Source organism: Epinephelus moara, chromosome 21 (assembly GCF_006386435.1).
Source record: "Epinephelus moara isolate mb chromosome 21, YSFRI_EMoa_1.0, whole genome shotgun sequence".
NCBI lineage: Eukaryota > Metazoa > Chordata > Actinopteri > Perciformes > Serranidae > Epinephelus > Epinephelus moara.
The window spans coordinates 5,499,530-5,518,095 of record NC_065526.1 but is presented as its reverse complement, the minus strand read 5'-3'; the positions used below and the strand labels follow the sequence as shown (position 1 = coordinate 5,518,095).

General features: G+C 42.3%; 2 protein-coding genes across 3 annotated transcripts in view; one reads left to right on the top strand and one right to left on the bottom strand.

Moving 5' to 3' along the window:
* Window positions 1-224: 224 nt before the first annotated feature.
* snai2 (snail family zinc finger 2) lies at window positions 225-2,480 on the bottom strand. Its single transcript, XM_050033689.1, has 3 exons — window positions 2,255-2,480; window positions 1,553-2,074; window positions 225-1,147 (listed from the first exon to the last, which is right to left on the bottom strand). The coding sequence occupies exons 1-3, from the start codon at window positions 2,331-2,333 to the stop codon at window positions 966-968; spliced, it is 783 nt and encodes a 260-aa protein (XP_049889646.1). The 5' UTR covers window positions 2,334-2,480; the 3' UTR covers window positions 225-965.
* Window positions 2,481-9,857: 7,377 nt separating this feature from the next.
* Window positions 9,858-18,566, top strand: part of sntg1 (syntrophin, gamma 1) — a 56,780-nt gene continuing 48,071 nt past the window's right edge. For both annotated transcript variants that reach the window (XM_050033729.1, XM_050033728.1), the window contains exon 1: window positions 9,858-10,336. The gene's annotated coding sequence lies outside the window, so the exon portion shown is untranslated. The remainder of the gene's footprint in view (window positions 10,337-18,566) is intronic.

Below are 18,566 nucleotides of genomic sequence, written 5' to 3'. Positions count from 1 at the left end.
CAGGTTCACAGGGAACAGGTTCAGGCCTGATTCGGAGCTGAGTCACCTCTCTGCTCATTTTTACATCTCCATAATATGAGATGGTGCAAGCCGGATTAAATATCATTTACTTTTGTGCAAGTTATTCCGTTTGAAGCGTCTGACAATCAGCGAGTGCTGCAGGAAGAGCTGCTCATACACCAGGGGCTTCACAAGATGAAAAGCGACTTGAAAGATGCCAAAAATTATACAAAATGTCATGAAACTTTATTTCTAAAAGTGTCATGAAAATATGAAAATATCAAAATCATTCAGCATCACAGTTTTCACTGTCAATATACAATCATCTCAGTCACGCTTACATTCAATATATAAAAATATAACAGGACACTGTTGAATAATACATATTATTGCCAAGTAAAACTGAGGCACTTGAGAGAATTTGTTTTGCTATTTGAGTGCTGGCAAACTGTTTCTAATGACTGTGCAAAAGTTAAAATAATTTCACCCTAAAAACTAAGTTTGCACTTGTTCCCTAAGTAACAATGGCTTCAGTATTCCTCTGGTTACATGTATACTGTCATTCATAATGCGCCTTTTGGTATCGTTTGTGTGGTGCGTATAAAAAAAAAGTGGAAGACTGCATAACAGCCATTGAAAGACACTGGTACAAAACACTGGAGATAACATTTTGAAGGCATACAAAACATTCTAGACATGCAGAAAAGTGCATGAATAGCACAGGTAGGTGAGTACATGGCATGACAAAGCTCGACACCGACTGCAGTCACAGAAACACTGCTTCAGACGAGAAGCACGTGAGCTATTTCTCACTCTGAAATGAAATGGACCGCTCGTAGAGAAAAAAAAAGTCTGCATGTTTGGGAACAAACCCCCTTCGATGTGATTCCCTGACAGTTCTCCTGGAAAAATAAAGAAGCAACAGAGTTTTTTTTCTTTTTCTGGTGGTGGAAAAGTATCCCAGTTCAGTGTGCTACACAACAACCAGATTCCTCATGCTTGTGCAGAAGAGACATCCTGGAGAAGGTTTTGGAGCAGTTCTTGCATTGGTACTTTTTCACATCCGAATGGGTCTGTAGGTGAGCCCTGAGATTGGACCTGTCCGCAAAAGCCCTGTTGCAGTGAGGGCAGGAGAACGGCTTCTCTCCTGTCAAGATGAAAAAGAAGACATTGTCACAGAGAGTACACGGAGGTGTGAATAAAAATGTGGCCGAAGCATCTTGGTCTATTGCATTTGGCAGGTTGCAAAACAGCGTTTCAAAGAAAAGCACTCTATTCTGCTGCTGATGTATTGTAACAGACATTTGTCAAAAAAAGGCAATATTTTTCTTTTCACCACACCACCAACAGCAAACCTAGGAAGTAATAACAGTGTGAACATTTTCACAGCAATATCAGCCTCAGTGCAAAGCTGTTGTGGGCTGTGAAACATGGTCTAAAGGCTGTTAAATCATGTACCAGTTTGAAGACAATTAGTCTGTGCCTTAAAGCCCACAACAAATATGCTGCCTCCTCACACAGAAGGCCCCTCTGTTGTTCCCCATCCACTCACCGGTGTGCGTCCTGATGTGTCCTTGGAGCAGCCACGGTCTGGAGAAAGCTTTCCCGCATATTTTGCAAACACAAGGCAAAGTGTGAGTCCTGATGTGCATTTTGAGAGCTCCCAGGCTCACGTACTCCTTCTCGCAGTATTTACAACTGAAGGATTTCCTCGTTTGGGCGTCGCAGTGCAGCTGTTTATGCTTGAGCAGTCCAGAGTACGTGGAGTAGGACTTGCTACACAAACTACATTGGAATTTCTCTGCCTCCACCCCGTGAGGGTCTGTCAGTTTGGGCAGCATCTGCTCGTCTTCATCACTCCTCGGGCTCTCAGAGCCGCTGTGGTCTTTAGAGGAGGTGTCGGAGAGCGATGAGGGGTATCCGGAGATGGGGGAGAGGTCACTGGGGAGCGGAGACAGCGGCAAGTTGCTGGTAGTCCACACTGTGATGGGGCTGTAGGCTGCCGGGCTCAGGATCTCCGGCTGGGGGATGACAGGCAGGGGAAGGCCCCTGTAGATGTGCGGCGTGATGAACACTGGAAATAAAGAGAGTAAAATGATCATGTGACGCCTGTCATCGCTCGAGGAGAGAGGAGCACAGATTTCAAAGTCGGTCAATAAGTTTTAAAACTTTTACAAAGTATTTACAAAGTTTAAAAAAACGCGACTGTTTGTAAGAAACATAAAAACTTTGTAGACAAGTTTAAAACCTTTACCTGTCGGGCTCTCCAGCTCACTGTAATTTGGCTTCTTTGCGGAGTTTATGTGTTTCTTGACCAGAAACGAGCGCGGCATCTTGGAAAAGAAGTGGACAACTTTTGGCAAACTTTTTTTTTCTCTTGGAAAAATATACCGACGAGTTTAATATGTGGAGACGGAAATCCTTATTGCTTAAGTCCAGTGGAGTGTCATGGTGCAGCGCTGCGCTCTTGGAAACAGTGGAGTGAGTAGCTGTAAAGAGCTGTAAATACTCCCTATCAGGTGCATGGGAGGAGCCATGCGCTGTCATTTACATATACTGGGACCTCAAACCAATTAAATCTCGCTTTTACCACGGAGTTTTCAAAATGTGCTTTTAGCCTATAAGAGCACGACCCCCCCAAGGGGCTGGGTCGGTGCCATTTATTCCAGTCAGACAGGTGCCTTGTTAGACGTGTGTGTGTGCTGCAGGGATGCAAGTGTACATGGCATCATACTGCTGGGAGCAGGGTAAGATACTGAATTAAATAAAACAAAAAGTGCAGAGCATTTTTAACATAAATGGTGCTGAACAGTACACAAAGCAGTTATACGGTTAACCTGTTTTAGTGCTGTATGGCACTAATCTGGGGGCTATACAGTGTCTTTGTCAAATACTTCTATATAAATCCATTGGAGTCCATAAAGCAATGTGTTTTTTACATTTCTGAGCATATTGGCGTCTGACTGATGCAAGATAATGCCACAGACAAGTCAATATGCTCCTAAAATACACTTTTTTACTTGAAATATGAATGATTGTTAATCAGTACTTACACAGACATACAGTGTCTTTGTCAAATACTTCTATATAAAACCAGTGGAGACCATATAGCAATGTATTTTTTACATTTCTGAGCATAGGGGGCCTCGACTGATGCAAGATAATGCCACAGACGAGTCAATATGCTTCTAAATTACACTTTTTACTTGAAATATGAATGACTATTAATCAGTACGTAATCATTACTTACATATACATACAGTGTCTTTGTCAAATAGTTCTATATAGAACCATTTGAGACCATATAGCACAATATTGGCTTTAAATTTCTGAGCATAGAGGGCCTTGATTGATATAAGATAATACAGTGAATGAGTCAATGTGCTTCTAAATGACACTTTTTATTTAAAATATGAATCACTATTAATCATTACTTACTCATACATAGTGTCTTTGTCAAATAGTTCTATATAAATCCATTGGAGCCCATATAGCACTATATTGTTGTTAAATTTCTGAGCATAGGGGAGCCTGGATTGATTCAAGATGATACCATGGATGAATCAATATGCTTCTCAATTACACTTTTTACTTATTAATAATTTCTAACAAAATGTTGGTTTGAAAGATTCAGAATCCACTTTTCAAACCTGGAATATTTCCGAGCACTTGAGGGCGAAAAGGTTGAGAGCAACTGTATTAATGTGTTGTTCTCTGAAAATCCACAGTTTGTAGGTTATCTTAATGTAGTGTTTTTATTTTCCCCTCACTAAATTAAACTCAACTACAATTAAGAACCAGTAGAGAACCTCTAAAGAACAATACAGAGGCTGTAAAGGTCCTCGACTGGTTTATTGGCTTAGTTTAGTTTAGTTTACTGGGGGAAGAAACTGACAGAGAACCTCTAAAGAACCATACAGGGGCTTTAAAAGTTCTTAGTGTGGCAGCGGTGCTGTATAACACCTCAACCAACGACAAAGAACCGCTGAGGAACCAACATTTTTCTGTCTATATTCCTGCATCTTCAGAGAGATGAAAGAGTGAGGTGCAAGAACAGAATAAGAGAGGGTGAGATAGACAGGATTATTTAAAATGCCATTGCTAATGCAATCACTGCGCAGAGTGTGCATGGTGTTACTGATGATTGTTGTGTTACAAACCTCTGGGGACTTGATTATCCTGTATGGGTGGCATATTTGAATTGGAGAATAACCAGGACTACAAATGATGATGATAATGACTCGATTGAAGGCAGAGGGAAGCTTTATCGTCTGCGTTTACACACATTTTCTTTATATATAGAAATGTATTGAAGTGACGTATCTGTGAATTCATGATCAAACCAAGTGGACCAAACTGCACGCTGCCATCCACATTGTCATTCTGAGGCTTTGCCAGAGGATGGCCCTTCCTAATGCAGTTGTGTGTGGAGAAAGCCACACATTTCCTCACCATTAATGCAATAAGGCAGTCCTCCTTGAAATGTAAATTTAAGAGTAGTTCCCTCTCAAGGTCAGACATGATACCATAATCAAATTTATTCCTGCTGCTGCTCAACTGGACAAGAGGAGACAAACTTAGCAGTCTACGCCCCCTTGTGTTCAACTCTGCTCTTCTGAGAGGGGTGAGAGCTGAACATCTAAAAGTAACAAGGCAGAAAAAAAGAGAAACACACAAAGGCAAAAGCTTAGCTATGGTGATATTGAAAAGCAGCTCCTGGAGCGGTCTGATTGGCTGGGTCAGCAGATATGAAAAGCTCCTTATGTCTGGGGCAAGCCTTAAGTTAATTGTGAACTGCTTATCTTATCTGGAAAACATAATTGCAGATCATGAATAGTTTCCCTTTGTGCCTGCTTGGATTATAAAGGGAAGGGAAGGTTATCTGTGCATAATAACTCCCGGCTTCTGTCACACATTCGGAGCGCTGTATGGCAAGTAGGATGTGTGAGGAGTGTTGGTGTTTGGTGGTGATCCAGCAGAAAACACTGTGCACCATAAAAGATAATGCTTTGACATCAGTATTATCCACCGTATCCAAGAGAAGCAGACCATGCATGGCCAGGTGAAAATATGCCTCCTTGCAGTTTTCATGCTTCAGTACTGTTCTCTACATTCAGAGCATGTGGATGCTGCTCGGCTGACAGTAATGAAGGGGGAGTGAAAGCACGGTGTGCCGATTCAAATCATATCACTTATTCTGAAGCGCAGAGCCTGTAGTTTGTGAGCTCGGAAATTAATTAACAGGAGGAAGCCGTGTCTCCTTGGCCCTGCGTTGTGTCACCATGGCGGGATAATGTAACACCAGCAAAAATGTGGTCAATTAAAACATGAACATGCCTTTGATATCTGGTCAAGCACAGACAAAAGGATTTGCTATTCTGAGAGGCGGCAGCTCAGTGCAACATCCAGGTGTTGTCCACTACGCAGTCTGAGCGTCTTAATCTGTTGCGTTCCAGCATTGTGGTCACATTTTTATTTAGAAACAGATTCTTCATTCATATTTGCATATTGTCCATCACTCATCATCTTAAACAAATATCTTAAATTCACATTTTCTTTTTTCTTTGTTTTGTAATCGCCTTTCCATTCCTCATTATTTTCATTTAATGCAATCCCGCTTATCTCGTCTGGAGTTTTTAGGAGCAGTCTTTGTACAGTAGAAGTTTTTAGCCCCCCACCGCTCCTGCATGGGCTTTTATTTACTCTTAATCCACATATCTCTGAGTCTATTTAGGTTCAGCTCTGTGTGTCTTTTATGATAGCTGCATTTTTAATGTGCAAACAAATAAAATAAATAAAAGGTGCACAGTATGCACGCGAGGTCAGCCCGCCAAAATCTGGCATTGCACATATTGATGACAAAATAAGCAACTTGTTTATCAAGAGTTTAAAAACCTGCTTCTTCAACGCTGTGTGGGTGTAGTTTGATCAGATTCGCCTGACAGTGTTGGCATGTGGCTAATTTTTGATTGGGGCTTTTGTGACATCACTTTGTATTTCCATTTGAGCCTCGCCCACTTTAAACCAGTGATAAAAGCTCAGACAGGAATATAAAAATATCTCATGTGAAACAACAAAAACCGATCCAAGTTTGGCAGATAATTTTTGGTAATACAACACCCCATCACTCACAGTGAGAGGCTGATTAAGGAAATATGTTCTTGTAGGGATGCACTGATCCAACTATTTTCTTTTCTTGTGCCCATTTTTATACCTCAGCTCAAGGTGTGTGCCAACAAGTACTCCAATTTAAAATCTGTATATCTCACTGTGTGGAAGTGTTGTAATTATTTTTATGTAGTAGAGGCTTTTAGGATTTTAGGGCTCAGGTTTGATGCCTGTTTAACCTCTATAAACACGTCTGCATGTACGCGAATCTGTATCAGTGTGTAGTCTGAGTGATATTGACCAATCATGTTTGAGCAGGCTTTTGTTGCCCGTGGGTAAACAGTTCATGTGGAGAGCAATAGAGCCACAGACTGTAAAAATAATGGACGTAGCTACTGTGACGTCACCCACTGCTTTGTTGACTCGCGTTTTGAAAGCTCGAATTCGACATTTCAGTCGTCACCATCTTGGTTTTTTGGAGCCAGAAGTGACCATATTTGGGCGAGAGGCTGGTGCTGTTGAGGACCGAGGGGTGAATCTGACTGAGAAGCCGAGGACATTATTGGCAGACAGCCTGTCACTCAAAGCAGCCCACCCTTAATTATGCGTAACTTTAAGCCTTCAAAAAATGTAAATAGGTGAGTTTATAAAAATCCACTCCTTGTACAGTTGTCATGAATGTTAAAATTAGCTACAGAGCCCCAAAATATTTATTGTACCAGGCTGTAAATGTGTTTATTTCTGCTGTTAAGGTGAACATTTTAACATGGGTGTCTATGGGGACTGATTTGCACCTGCAGCCAGCCTCTAGTGGCCGTTCAAAGAACTGCAGTGTTTGGCACTTCATGTTAGCTTCATCTTCCAGCCCTGGAGGTTGCTGCTTGGGCAGAACACATCAGCCAAAATGCAATCTTGGAACCCATTGGTGATCATTGGATGACGATTTTGCTTTTTATCAGCCATTTTTGAATTGATCTGCATTCATATGCAATTATAAAGATTAACCGAAATGTTGTCTAGACTTGTGTCCAGTTGCAAACCAAACTGTAAATAATGAGTGGCGCATAAAAGGGAAAGTCTTGCCCCAGATATCAACTGGGGGTTGCTATAGTTTCCAGGTTGGATGACATGTTTCCTAGCCTGGAAATCCAGACCCAAATCTAGACAGATTTAGGGTCTGGCTATGAGTAATGCAAATGGCCCAACTCAAGGGGCGGCACCAAGCATGCATTTGAAAATATCACTGCATGCAATTGGATAACACTACGACCAATCAGAACAATACATGGGGTGACGTATCCAGAGCGCTACCAGCGGAGCTAACTGGTAGATTAGACTCTTGCTGTATCCGGTCGGCAAAACAGCAAAAACGTCCTTCTTGCAAAGGAAAGATTCGAGCGCCGTCTTCTGTTCCTCTTTTAGAGAAAAAGCCAAGTCTAACTCGTTCATTGTAGCGGCCAAAGCCGTTTCAAACAACTGGTGTTCATCCGTAGCCATCTTGCAATGTTTACTGACTGATTCCGGACTTCGTCGTCGCAGCGCTGTCGTCATCTGTTTAGCTCGCCTCTGGCCCGCCTATATCTGATACACCGATGTGATTGGTGCAGCTCGGATCCAAGGGCATGGGTAATAAGCGTCATTACTGGTTGCGGATCCAAGGGCATGGGTAATAAGCGTCATTACTGGTTGCCAGAGTGACTCGCTGAGCAAATTCAAACTGTGCTCTAGCGAGAACTCTGGATTTCCAGGGTCTGAGCAAATTCAAACTGTGCTCTAGCGAGAACTCTGGATTTCCAGGGTACGTGATTCCTTGTAACAGTGTGAAACATGTGCAATGGGCTTTTCTCTCATTTAGTGGGTGTGTAAGAGGTGTCACCCAATCAGCAGCGACGTGTAGCCTATACAAACCAAATTGTGGTAGGTCTTTACTTATTGTGCATTCAATTTTTGTCAAGACTTGCTCTGGCAATATAAGCGTATGTTTTCCATGCCAATGAAGCCCCTTTGAATTAAATTGAATTAAACCCCCTCCGTATTTGAAGCCGGTCCGCTTGTGTAACACAGTGGGGCGTTCAACACACCACTATTTCTGTTTAAATGAACGTTTTGCTATGTTTGGTCCAAGCTGAATGTAGCCAAGTGCTCCCGAAATATTAACCCTAGCCTATTTGACATGTTGAGCAAACACAACTTCCCATAGACTTAGCCTACTGTACGTTGTGAATGAGATGTCTGCAAATCAATGGATACGTTTTTTAGGTTCCCAGTGAAACACTTAAATAACCCTTATTTATATAATTATGTCCCAATGAGTTGTAAATTTCACTAATAGCCAGAGTTATTTTGCTGCTGTCATTCACGTCTGTGAACCTGAGACCAGGTAGTTGGGAGGTGGGGTTGAAGGCAAACGCTGGTGCTCTTGCTCAATGGGCCCATGGATGCAGAATTTTATACCCAGTATCAAACTTTTTTTACTTCATCCTTCACTGAGCAAATGAACAGGGTTCCGCCTCCAACGCTGTATTCAGTTCTCTGTATGCATCCACGGTTGCCCCCAGGGACTGTATCGTCATCAGCCGAAGGTTAATGGGTACCAAGACTGGTGCTAATCCCAAGCAAGCACATCAGCATCAGGTACAGATATTTCAGTTTGGTTAATGGTACAATAAGGTAAAATGTGGAACTCTTACAAGGCCTCTGGTGAGACCTGGAGGCTATACAAGCGCTATAATCTGGGTGTGAATTAGCTTTGGTTTGCTGATGGATCACAGTTAAGCAGCCATTAGGAAGGACAGGGATGGAGAGCCTCACAGTGGAATTACACTTAGAGAGGCTGCTGTTGTAAAGCAAAGTGTGATGTGACTGAGCACCTCCATTTAATCATAGCAGCAGATCACCCTGAGCACAGCTGTGGGCTGCAGGACCGACAGGAGGCAGTAGACTGGTCCAGAGCTGCAGGTTTTCACCTTCAATTAAAAAAACACTTTCAGAATAAGAGCCTTGTGTTGGGTTTCTGATTGTAATGCTGCACGTGCTCGTCAGTGTGTGAATAAGGGCTGCCTATGACGTGGTGACCAGGTTGGTGCGGGGGCACGAGACGTCAGAAGAGTCAGTTTGCATCATGTGGGGGAACAGCAGGGAATCTTCAGCTGGCACAATGACAGCATGGGAAATGAGGTGCACCTGGTCAAGTCGCGCAGCTGCTCACGCGAGGGCCTCGGGGAAATAGTCCAGATACTACCGAGTGACTGCATATGTACAGTGTGTGTGTGTTTGTTGAGGAGATGCAAGTTCATTGACAACACAAACTGAGTCATCACAGTCTGACTGTGCAAAGACTGACAAAATCCACTCATGCTTCTGCCTGCTTTCTCTCTTATATACCATTTATGTAGCTCAGGAAAGTTGGAACATGCACACACACACTCACAACCACAAACACACACACACACACACATGGCCTTTAATGTGAACATAACTTTGAAGTTATGGGCGTTCAAACAAATCTAATATTCTTTTTCTTTTGCCGCAGATCTCATCTGTAAAGCGGGCAAACCTTGGTATGAATCCCAAGTGATTTCACACACACACACACACACACACACACACACACACACACACACACACACACACACACACAGGACCGCAGTGCACGCAAATGTAATTGGCAGAAAAGGGGAGAAAACGCTTTGTGAGATGTTTGCGCGTCTTTAGCGCAGGATGTGGGACAGCGCAGCGCACGTCCCTGGAAACAGTGAAAAAGTAGAAGCATGTAATATTAATGGATCCAGAGTTGTGCGGGTGCCTTGGGTAAACCAAGTCGATTGACGCGCGCGTTAAACCAGCCGCATGTGATTTCCAGCTTCAGTCATTTTGGCAGCACGATGCGAGAGAGAGACAGACACGGAGCTGTGAAACTGGACCCTCTGCCAGAGATGTCGACGGAGAGGAATCCCTGAAACCACCGCTGCCCAGGAAATATGGACAAATGTTGTTTTCTGTGCGAGTGCGGGCTGATTTTTCCTCTCTCGGTTTTTTTTGCACATCGCTTACAGAGTATAGTGGACCAGGATGCCGTGTGGGCGATGCTGCCACAAGGGATACATTGTGATTTCGCAGAGATGTTTTAGCAACCGTTGCATAAATTAGAATAAGAAAGCCCGTCACATGAGGGATCAGAGTCCAAAGGGATCTAATAAGACATCACCACCTGTTACTAGAAAATCAGGTAAGCCCCCCTTTTTTGGGGTTTTACATTTACAGTGCCTCGCATTACACATTACGAACGCAGGCAGTTAATTATAATGGCAAACACCCGTGAAACGCAACATTAATCCGTTTACAATGTACTTTTTTGAGATGTATTCTGCCTTAATGCTGCGCACATTTATGTAGCAATCACCTATATGATCCGATGCATAATAAACCATACCATCCTCTATTAGTCACATTTCGCTGATGCACTAAGCTGAACACTTAATGGGCCTCGTGATTAAAACAGCCTTTCGTGATATTGCATGGTTTGCAGGGGAATATGTGCAGAAAGCTTCACATTGCCTCAGTGCAGGTACACGAGCAGCACCCGCAGTTCCTCCAGCCAGTGCAGTGGCAGCAGACCTCTTTTCATCCATAGTGCTATTCAGCAGCGTTAAAGTACTCTCTCTGCACTGGATGCCAATAATCCACAAGCTTTTCTCTTTACAAAATAGGCCATTTTACATCTCAAACGTCACTCAACTCTATTCACAAATCGCTCATTTGCAGCTTCTTCTTGGAAAAAGCACCAAGGCGACGTCCATCAGTGATAAACCTGAGGAGTATTTCAGCACAGCTTGCTGCTGCTGCTGCTGCTGCTGGTCCACTGTGTTTTATTAGCCTCGCAGAAAGCTCCTGAATTCTCCAGTGTTCCACTAAATTTATGTTGCTTCTTGAACTGTAAACTGGTGTGGCAGGACACACACGGGCAGGCTTGTTTTTTCTCATTATGGGCTGCAGGATGACAGGCAATCAGTGCAGTTTGTATCTAAGAAGCCCACTGAGATGTAGAATCCAGACTCCACATCATTGATTTCTATGCTCATGCAAGCATATTGAGCCGAGCTGAGCTGGTCCATTCGCTGGTCATAGGTCAGCAGCAATCTGTTTGATGTACTGGAGGTCTCACTTCCTACAGAGGCAAAGACGTTGACATGTCATTGACGATTTTATGCCCTGGCACACGCATCCCCCTCCCCTTCTATTTCTGCTTATGTCCTAAATCAAAAAGCAGTTTGGCCAAGTGACAGAGGTAGACTGGCAGAAAATCAGGCCTGAGTGAAATGGTGTCAGTCATGTCCGGTCAATATGTCAGGCGGGGTGGAGAGACAGCCAGGGACAACTTGTTTGAATCCTCCATACTGTGTCGCAGTCTGGATCTGCTGATAATTGGGAAAAAAAGGAGACTGTCACAAAGTTTTAGCCGACACAATCACCATCTAAAGCCTGCTGGCATCGATCATGATCTGGAAACATTGTCTACACTGCACAACAAAGAGTTCCCCCACACTTTATCTTCCCTACTTAATTAATCAATAATCCGCTTTTTCTCCTGCAAACTGAATCCCATCGGGTCATTTAAGAAGCAGGACTAGTTAAACGTCTTGAAGCTCACAAGTGGGATAACTTGTCCTAAGGCATTACTGCAAGCAGTGGATGTACACATTGACATCAATTATGTATGTTAACACATTCAAAAGGCTGTTACACTCCCCAAGCATCACCCAGCAGCTTGATATGTAACAGTGTTGCTCTGAATATTCAAGGGTTACACTTCCAGTGCTCAGAGTGAGGCATAATTCATTTTTTTTAATGTCATGTGGCTTTATTCGCTGACCTATTTTGATCATGAAAAGGAGTGCTGTGCTGAAAATGATGCACAAAAAAAACTTGACAAGCCTGGCAGGAAAAAATGGAACAGTAGTGACGGGTTCAGGGGAAGTAAAAGCAAGAAACTAAAACATGATTGTGCAGATTTAGGCGTATGTAAAGAAAACAGTTCTCAAAATAGAGTGGTGCGTTAACATTTCCCTGCAGCGATTGTTCTATCTAAAGGGCAGCTGGGAGAGCCTACAGTATGTCACTGTAAGGCTGGACATCTTCATTACAATCTAGCCCCAGAGCCCGGCAGCAGGGAGGAAAATGTATCACACCTGATGTTTCCGTGGGGCTTTTATAGCAACTGTTTGGTCGACCATCCATACAAACTGCTCCAGATGTTGAATTCACAGAGGGGAAGCCATATGCTTTTTATCGCGGCGTGATGTATGAGCAGCACAAATAAAAGAAACTCTAGATATCTCTCTCTCTCTCGGAGACAGCGCAAGAGAAATATTAGGGGTCTGTGCCACAAAGTCACTGACTGTCATGCAACAAGAAAACCATTAGTCTGTCTTAGCGGAGACTGATGGCTAATGAAGCGAATGCACACCAAAGTCTCATGGCGGGGAAGACAGAAGACACAACTCTCATTTATATGCGCCTCATATACCAGCCCATCTGATTTAGAGGTTCAGGATTGCAACACAGACTAACGCACTGAAAGCTACACGGAAGTGATAACTGCCCTGAGTAAAGCAATAAGGGTTGAGATTACACATCATGATTTATGATACTAGCACACTGCTTAACATACGGGTGACAGAAGAAAACCCTAAGAGATAACATCTATACCTCCAACACTGCATTTCTGTTCATTCCTGTATGCTTTGCAGCATGTGACTAGCCCAGGCTGGACAATTTTAGGTCACATTTGATTAATGTGGAGAGTCTGCTTATTCGTTAAACACTGCTGCCTTGACAGCACGCTACAGCAGCGGCTCAGCCCTGATGGAAGGCAGTCGTCTTGCACGGTGTAAATTGCATTATTGTGTTTCCCTGGAACGTTTGCAATTCATTCAACCTGTGAATAGTAAAATAGCCCCGAGCAGCAATTAACCCACTTCACAATTTTTGCTTATGATAGCAGAACAGACTGTATGGCCATCATAGCTGCTGTTTACTGTAACAGTTGTAAAAACACTGCAAAGCATTTGTGAAGCAGGGCTCAAACAATTAGACGGTGAGTCCCGGCAGAAATGTAATCGCTAACTATTTTGATTATCAACTAATCTTTTGTTGATTAATCCAAGCATGAATGCCAGAGGTGGGAGTAAGACACATATGTGCAAGTCTCAAGTCACTGTGGTGAGAATCAGGCAGGTCAAGTCGAGTCACTGCTATTAGTCAAGCAAGTCAAAAGTCCTGTGAAATAAGGATGATCAGGTCAAATGTTTGGCGAGCTTTCTAGCAAACATTTGACCAGCCAATGAGCTAATAAGTATAAGCTGGAAAGTAGAGCTGCCCCCTCAAAGACGGAGATTCAGATCATCAGTCGGACTCTCCTCAGTTGACTGAAATTCCTTCAATCGAGTGTGCAGCTAAATCTGGGGACATTTCGGTCCCCAGATTTAGCTGAGAGTGAGCGCTTCTTGCTTTTGCGCTGCTCTTTGTTGTAGGCAGCTGCATACACTAAGGCAGGGAGAGAGGCTTTGTCCGTCAGGCTCCAAGAAACATATTCTAATTTCTGCCATGTGGTGAATTTACAGCTCGCTGCAAATTAACGATACAGTCTTTGACTTTTGTTTGACATCTAGTGTCGGCAAAAAATGTTGTTGCCCTTTACGATTCGTTGTTAGCGCTGTTAGCTTTTTAATTGTCAAACTTAACATCCAGCTGAACCCCACTCAAACTCTTAAACTCTATATGGAAAAACAGTAATAGAATAGTTGAATATTTTTAGTGAACAGTCAAATCTGATTTGATTGGCATAATCCTGAGCTGGGTGCAGCCGTACTAAAAGGACACCATCATGTATCTTCCTTCGTGGGTTTTGTAGTGGCCTTGTAGGTTGCCAGGTTTGCACGCTTTGCACAAGAAAATTTCCAATTATGTTTCAAAGACAAAATGTAACTTCTCAATATCTAGAAAAATGCAGATATTCAATAAAAAGTCAAGTCTTCTCAAGTCGTCTGCCTTGAGTCTAAGTAAGTCATGAATACCAAGTCAAAGTCGAGTCTTTTATCAGTGTTTATCAAGCAAGTCTCAAGTCCTCTGATTTGCAATTCGAGTCTGACTTGAGTCAAGTCATGTGACTGGAGTTCCCAACCTCTGATGAGTGCGAATGTGAGAATTTGCAGCTTTTTTTCTGTTTTATATCACAACAAGTTGAGTGAATTTGGGGTTTTTGTGTCTTACTTCAACAAAAGAAGAAGAAGTCACTTTAGGCTTCGGTAAATTATGATGGGCGTTTTTAACTATTTTCTTATGTTTTATAGACTAAATGTTTAAAAAAGTAATTAATAGAATAATCGATAATGTAAATAATCATTAGTTGCAGCCCTACATGTATGTGTAGTCGTATTTTGTGGCAGTTTTCAGGTGAATACGTCACATTTTGCAGCTGGAAATGACCCTAAGGGAACGATGCAAATCCTCCAAGAAATAAAGTAAATATGAGATCATCATTAGTTTATAACTGCTGCTTTTATCTGCAATAAAATGTTACAACTGTTTAAGGTTCATTATCCAGAGAAGTTCATTCATATCCCTAAGACAGTCATTTGTTTCATGTCACACAGTTTCAATTCATTAATAATTCGCCTGAGCAATTGAGAGGCAGTACTATATTTCCCTACTTTATATTTAGTAAGTGAGCAGATGTGTCCCTCGACTGTGTAGCTTCATTTCGATGTAGCTGTAGCCTTCAGCAATATGCTGAGCTTTTTAATCCTTTCATGTACACTACACACAGCATGGTGCCATTTCCAGGCCCCTGAGCCTTCCCCTGCAAGGCTGCTCGGGCCTCGTTGGTTGAAATACAAACATTACTATGTATTTATACATATATCATTTAATTAAATGAGTGAATTATGTTATTCAATGTGGTATAAAGGCTGAATGTTCATCTGTTGAGTCTCATTAAGACCCTCGTGTAAGATAACATGCTTGACTTGTTCAATCCATTTATCCACAGGCGCCATTATATCACATGTTAAAGAAAAAAAAAAAGAATACAATCCAATTAAAGAGCCCATCAGTGTTAAACATGCTGCAGGACCAGTGTCTTCTCGCTATCACTTAATGTCCTGCGTCTATTTCTGTTCACTGATATCTGGCGATATAACAGGAAACCAGTTTGTGAAATGATTCGGGCTGATTTAAGTTGGCACCTACCTGATATCTGGTGGCTCCCTGTTGCCAGAAAACATACATCATAGTCAGGAAGGTCAAGAGCTCAGTCTATAAACGTGTCCATCACTAATTTACTCCGCTGCCAATCAGTCATGAGCATCTGGCCTCGAGCTCCACTGCCTGTGTCCAGGGCTCAGCTATTGACCCATGACGTAATCAAAGAGTTATTTTTTTAACAAAAGCTTTAAAAGAATTGAAAACTCGGTGAGATGCTGTTTCTATTTTGCCTGAATGATCTAACTCGGATTCAGTCTGAAAGAAAAGGAGAAGTAGCACCTCTAGCCACACACAAAACAGGCCCAGTGGAATACAAGATGTGCTCTGTAAATACAAAACTGTTCAAACAGCCGCCTCTTTACACGAGCCGTTCACTGCAGCAGTGAGACTGACGGTTGGGTCTATTAATGTGTCAGGAATTGTCAGGTGAAGAGGAATCTGCACACAGCACAAGTTTACACACTATTCCTTAATTTAAAGCCATGTGGAGCTGAGATGTATCGTCAGCAGAGACCAAAAACACCAAACACTTTCTGGTTCCAGCGTCTAACATGTGAGGATTTGCTGCTTTTTATTGTGAACTTGATTGTTGGTTTAAGGAGTGTCGGTCGGACAAAACATGGCATTTGAAGATGGCGCCCTGGGCTCTTGGAGCTTTTGATGGAACTTTTTTTTTGTATTTTCGAACATTTTGTGAACCAAACAATTAAATGAGAAAATAATAGGCAAACTAATCATTAATATCATTTGAACCTTATAATTTCCTGAAAAATCTTGGCACATTTAAAAGGAGGCAGCCAGGCTGTGGGCTCAGTGAGGCTGCACTGAAGTACAGTGGAGCTTTAAGCCAACTGCTAATGCCAGCATGCTAACATGCTCATAATGACAATGCTGGCATGCTGATGTTTACCAGGTTTAATGTTTACCATATTAGTTTAGCTTGTTAGTATGCTTAAATTTGCTAATTAGTGGTAAACACTAAAGTACAGCTCACAGTAGTTTTGCAGGTACGTGCTCAGAAACAAAATTATTGGACAAATAATCATTTTGAAAGTCAGTAGGATTCACCTCCTGGACACCGTGAATGCCTGTACAACATTTCACCAATCACTAACAGCCAAAAATATCAAAGTTATGTAAGCGCTAAAAGCTCCATTGTGAATTGAATTTTTTTTTTTCATATTGAACAAGGAGACTAGTATGCATTGCCTTTACCAGTTTCAGCTGTACTGTGAAATCTTGGTTTCATAGCCAGTAGCCCTTTTTAGACAGGAGTTGTGCAAATTTGCAGGAAAGCCCAATCAGTCTTTTTTCAGCATTGGCAGTATAAAAACAAAATCGGGGAGTGCAGCAAAATGCCNCTGTCAGGTTTGTGTTTCCCTCTTGCTACTAGCTGCTCGCTAATTCCTGCTATCAGCTGTTTCCTGTTTATCCACCGCCAGTGGGTCGCACATGCGGCGTCATCAACAGCTCCTCCCACAAGTCATCAACAGCCCCTCCCATTAGGGAAGGCCGCCTCAGTCTGTTTAAACCAAAATGGTTCCACCAATATGTCTACCCTACGAGGCGGAAAATTGGGCACCTCGGATCAACTCGCCAATCCGGCTCTGTGTTTCTAAACGCTCGCATCTTGCCGGCAAAACGGCCCAACATTCGCAGAAAATCTGGCCGTGTAAAAGGGGCTAGTGATTCTTGTGCAGCCTCTGCCTCACCAGCTCGCAGTGGAAACCATGAGGGCATTGTTCCACTGGTTCCAGCCAAGCGTCAAACTCTGGTGCTGACAAATGAAGCCAATGCAGAAGCTCCAGGAACTGCAGTTCCTTGAATGGCAATTTGAAACTGGCTCTAGAAGCAAGTCAGTCCCCTTATACACACACATGTTGACATGCCTGACTTTACAGCATAAAAAACATATTTACAGCCTGGTATAATAAGTGGTTTTAGTCTCTATAGATACAGTCTGTATTTATGGAAATGCCTACAATATATCCTACCACATCCGTAAACACTTGGGAATAACAACACATTTGCTCCCATGCTGCAGAGTTGCTGTGTGGCTTCCTGCACGTCAAATGCTTTAAAAAAAAATCCAGAGTTAAAAGGTATTTTTCAACCCGGACTCTATTTCTCCATGTTTTTATGTCTAAGTGACTAATGGGAATAACAGTTTTTGAAATTGGTCCAGTATTGTGAGAGAGCAGCGGCCAGGCTGCAATGTAAACACTGAGGGCATGTTTGCACCGTCAATTTATCACAACTAAAAGTAGGCTACCTCTGTTTGCCACAGCAGGGCCCGACTGTTACCAAAAGTGCATGACAAGATTATTGAAAGGATCCCTACAGAGTGAGACCTCCATGTGAAAGAGTAAGATCCTTTTCGTTAAACCAGAAACAGCCCTTGAATCTATAAACCCACCAGACTCCATTTGAATAAACAGTAGTTTAATCATCGTATAACAAACTTCATTCAACGTTGATAGAAACAAATACAACTCACATGAAACATCTTGGTTCATCTACATCATTGAAATTGAATTTAATTAACCAACTTAGATGTGAAAATGTGCTGACCCTATACACACTTAAATTACTCTTTATTTAAATGGAGTCTGGTGGGTTTGGTGATGGTGCTTTTGGGGCTGTTTCTGGTTAAACAAAATGGATCTGATGTTTTATCTAAAGTGCTCAATTGCTTAGCCACTGGTATAAAAGTTTGAGCCTCCGAGGACCTGCAGTTCTCAAGATCCCAAATCCCTGTGTGGTAACTTTATAGCACATCATCAGCATTCAACATTGGTGCTGCTATACTGTCTTGAAACATGCATGGATACAGTCTATGACATCATAGCGTTAATGGCAGTAGGGTACTGATATTATGGTGAGTTTAATCAATCATATCTTTGATAAATGCAATAGTGTCGCTAATGTGAATTTAAAAAATGTGCTTCCTCAGCAATTACAGGCTGAGGAAAGGACTGTTTCCCTCTTTGCCAGCCACATCCTCTAACTATGACTAGACACTGCCTGCATCTGGAGCTGCTTTCCTCATTCATGACAACTGTAAACTTTATTAAGGCTTCAAGTTTCACATATTTAAAGGGAATTTTCGGTTTATTTCAACCTGTCTCCTATCGTCCTAAATTTGTTTCAAGTGACTAGTGACATAAAAATAATAGTTAGCATGTTAGCCGTTA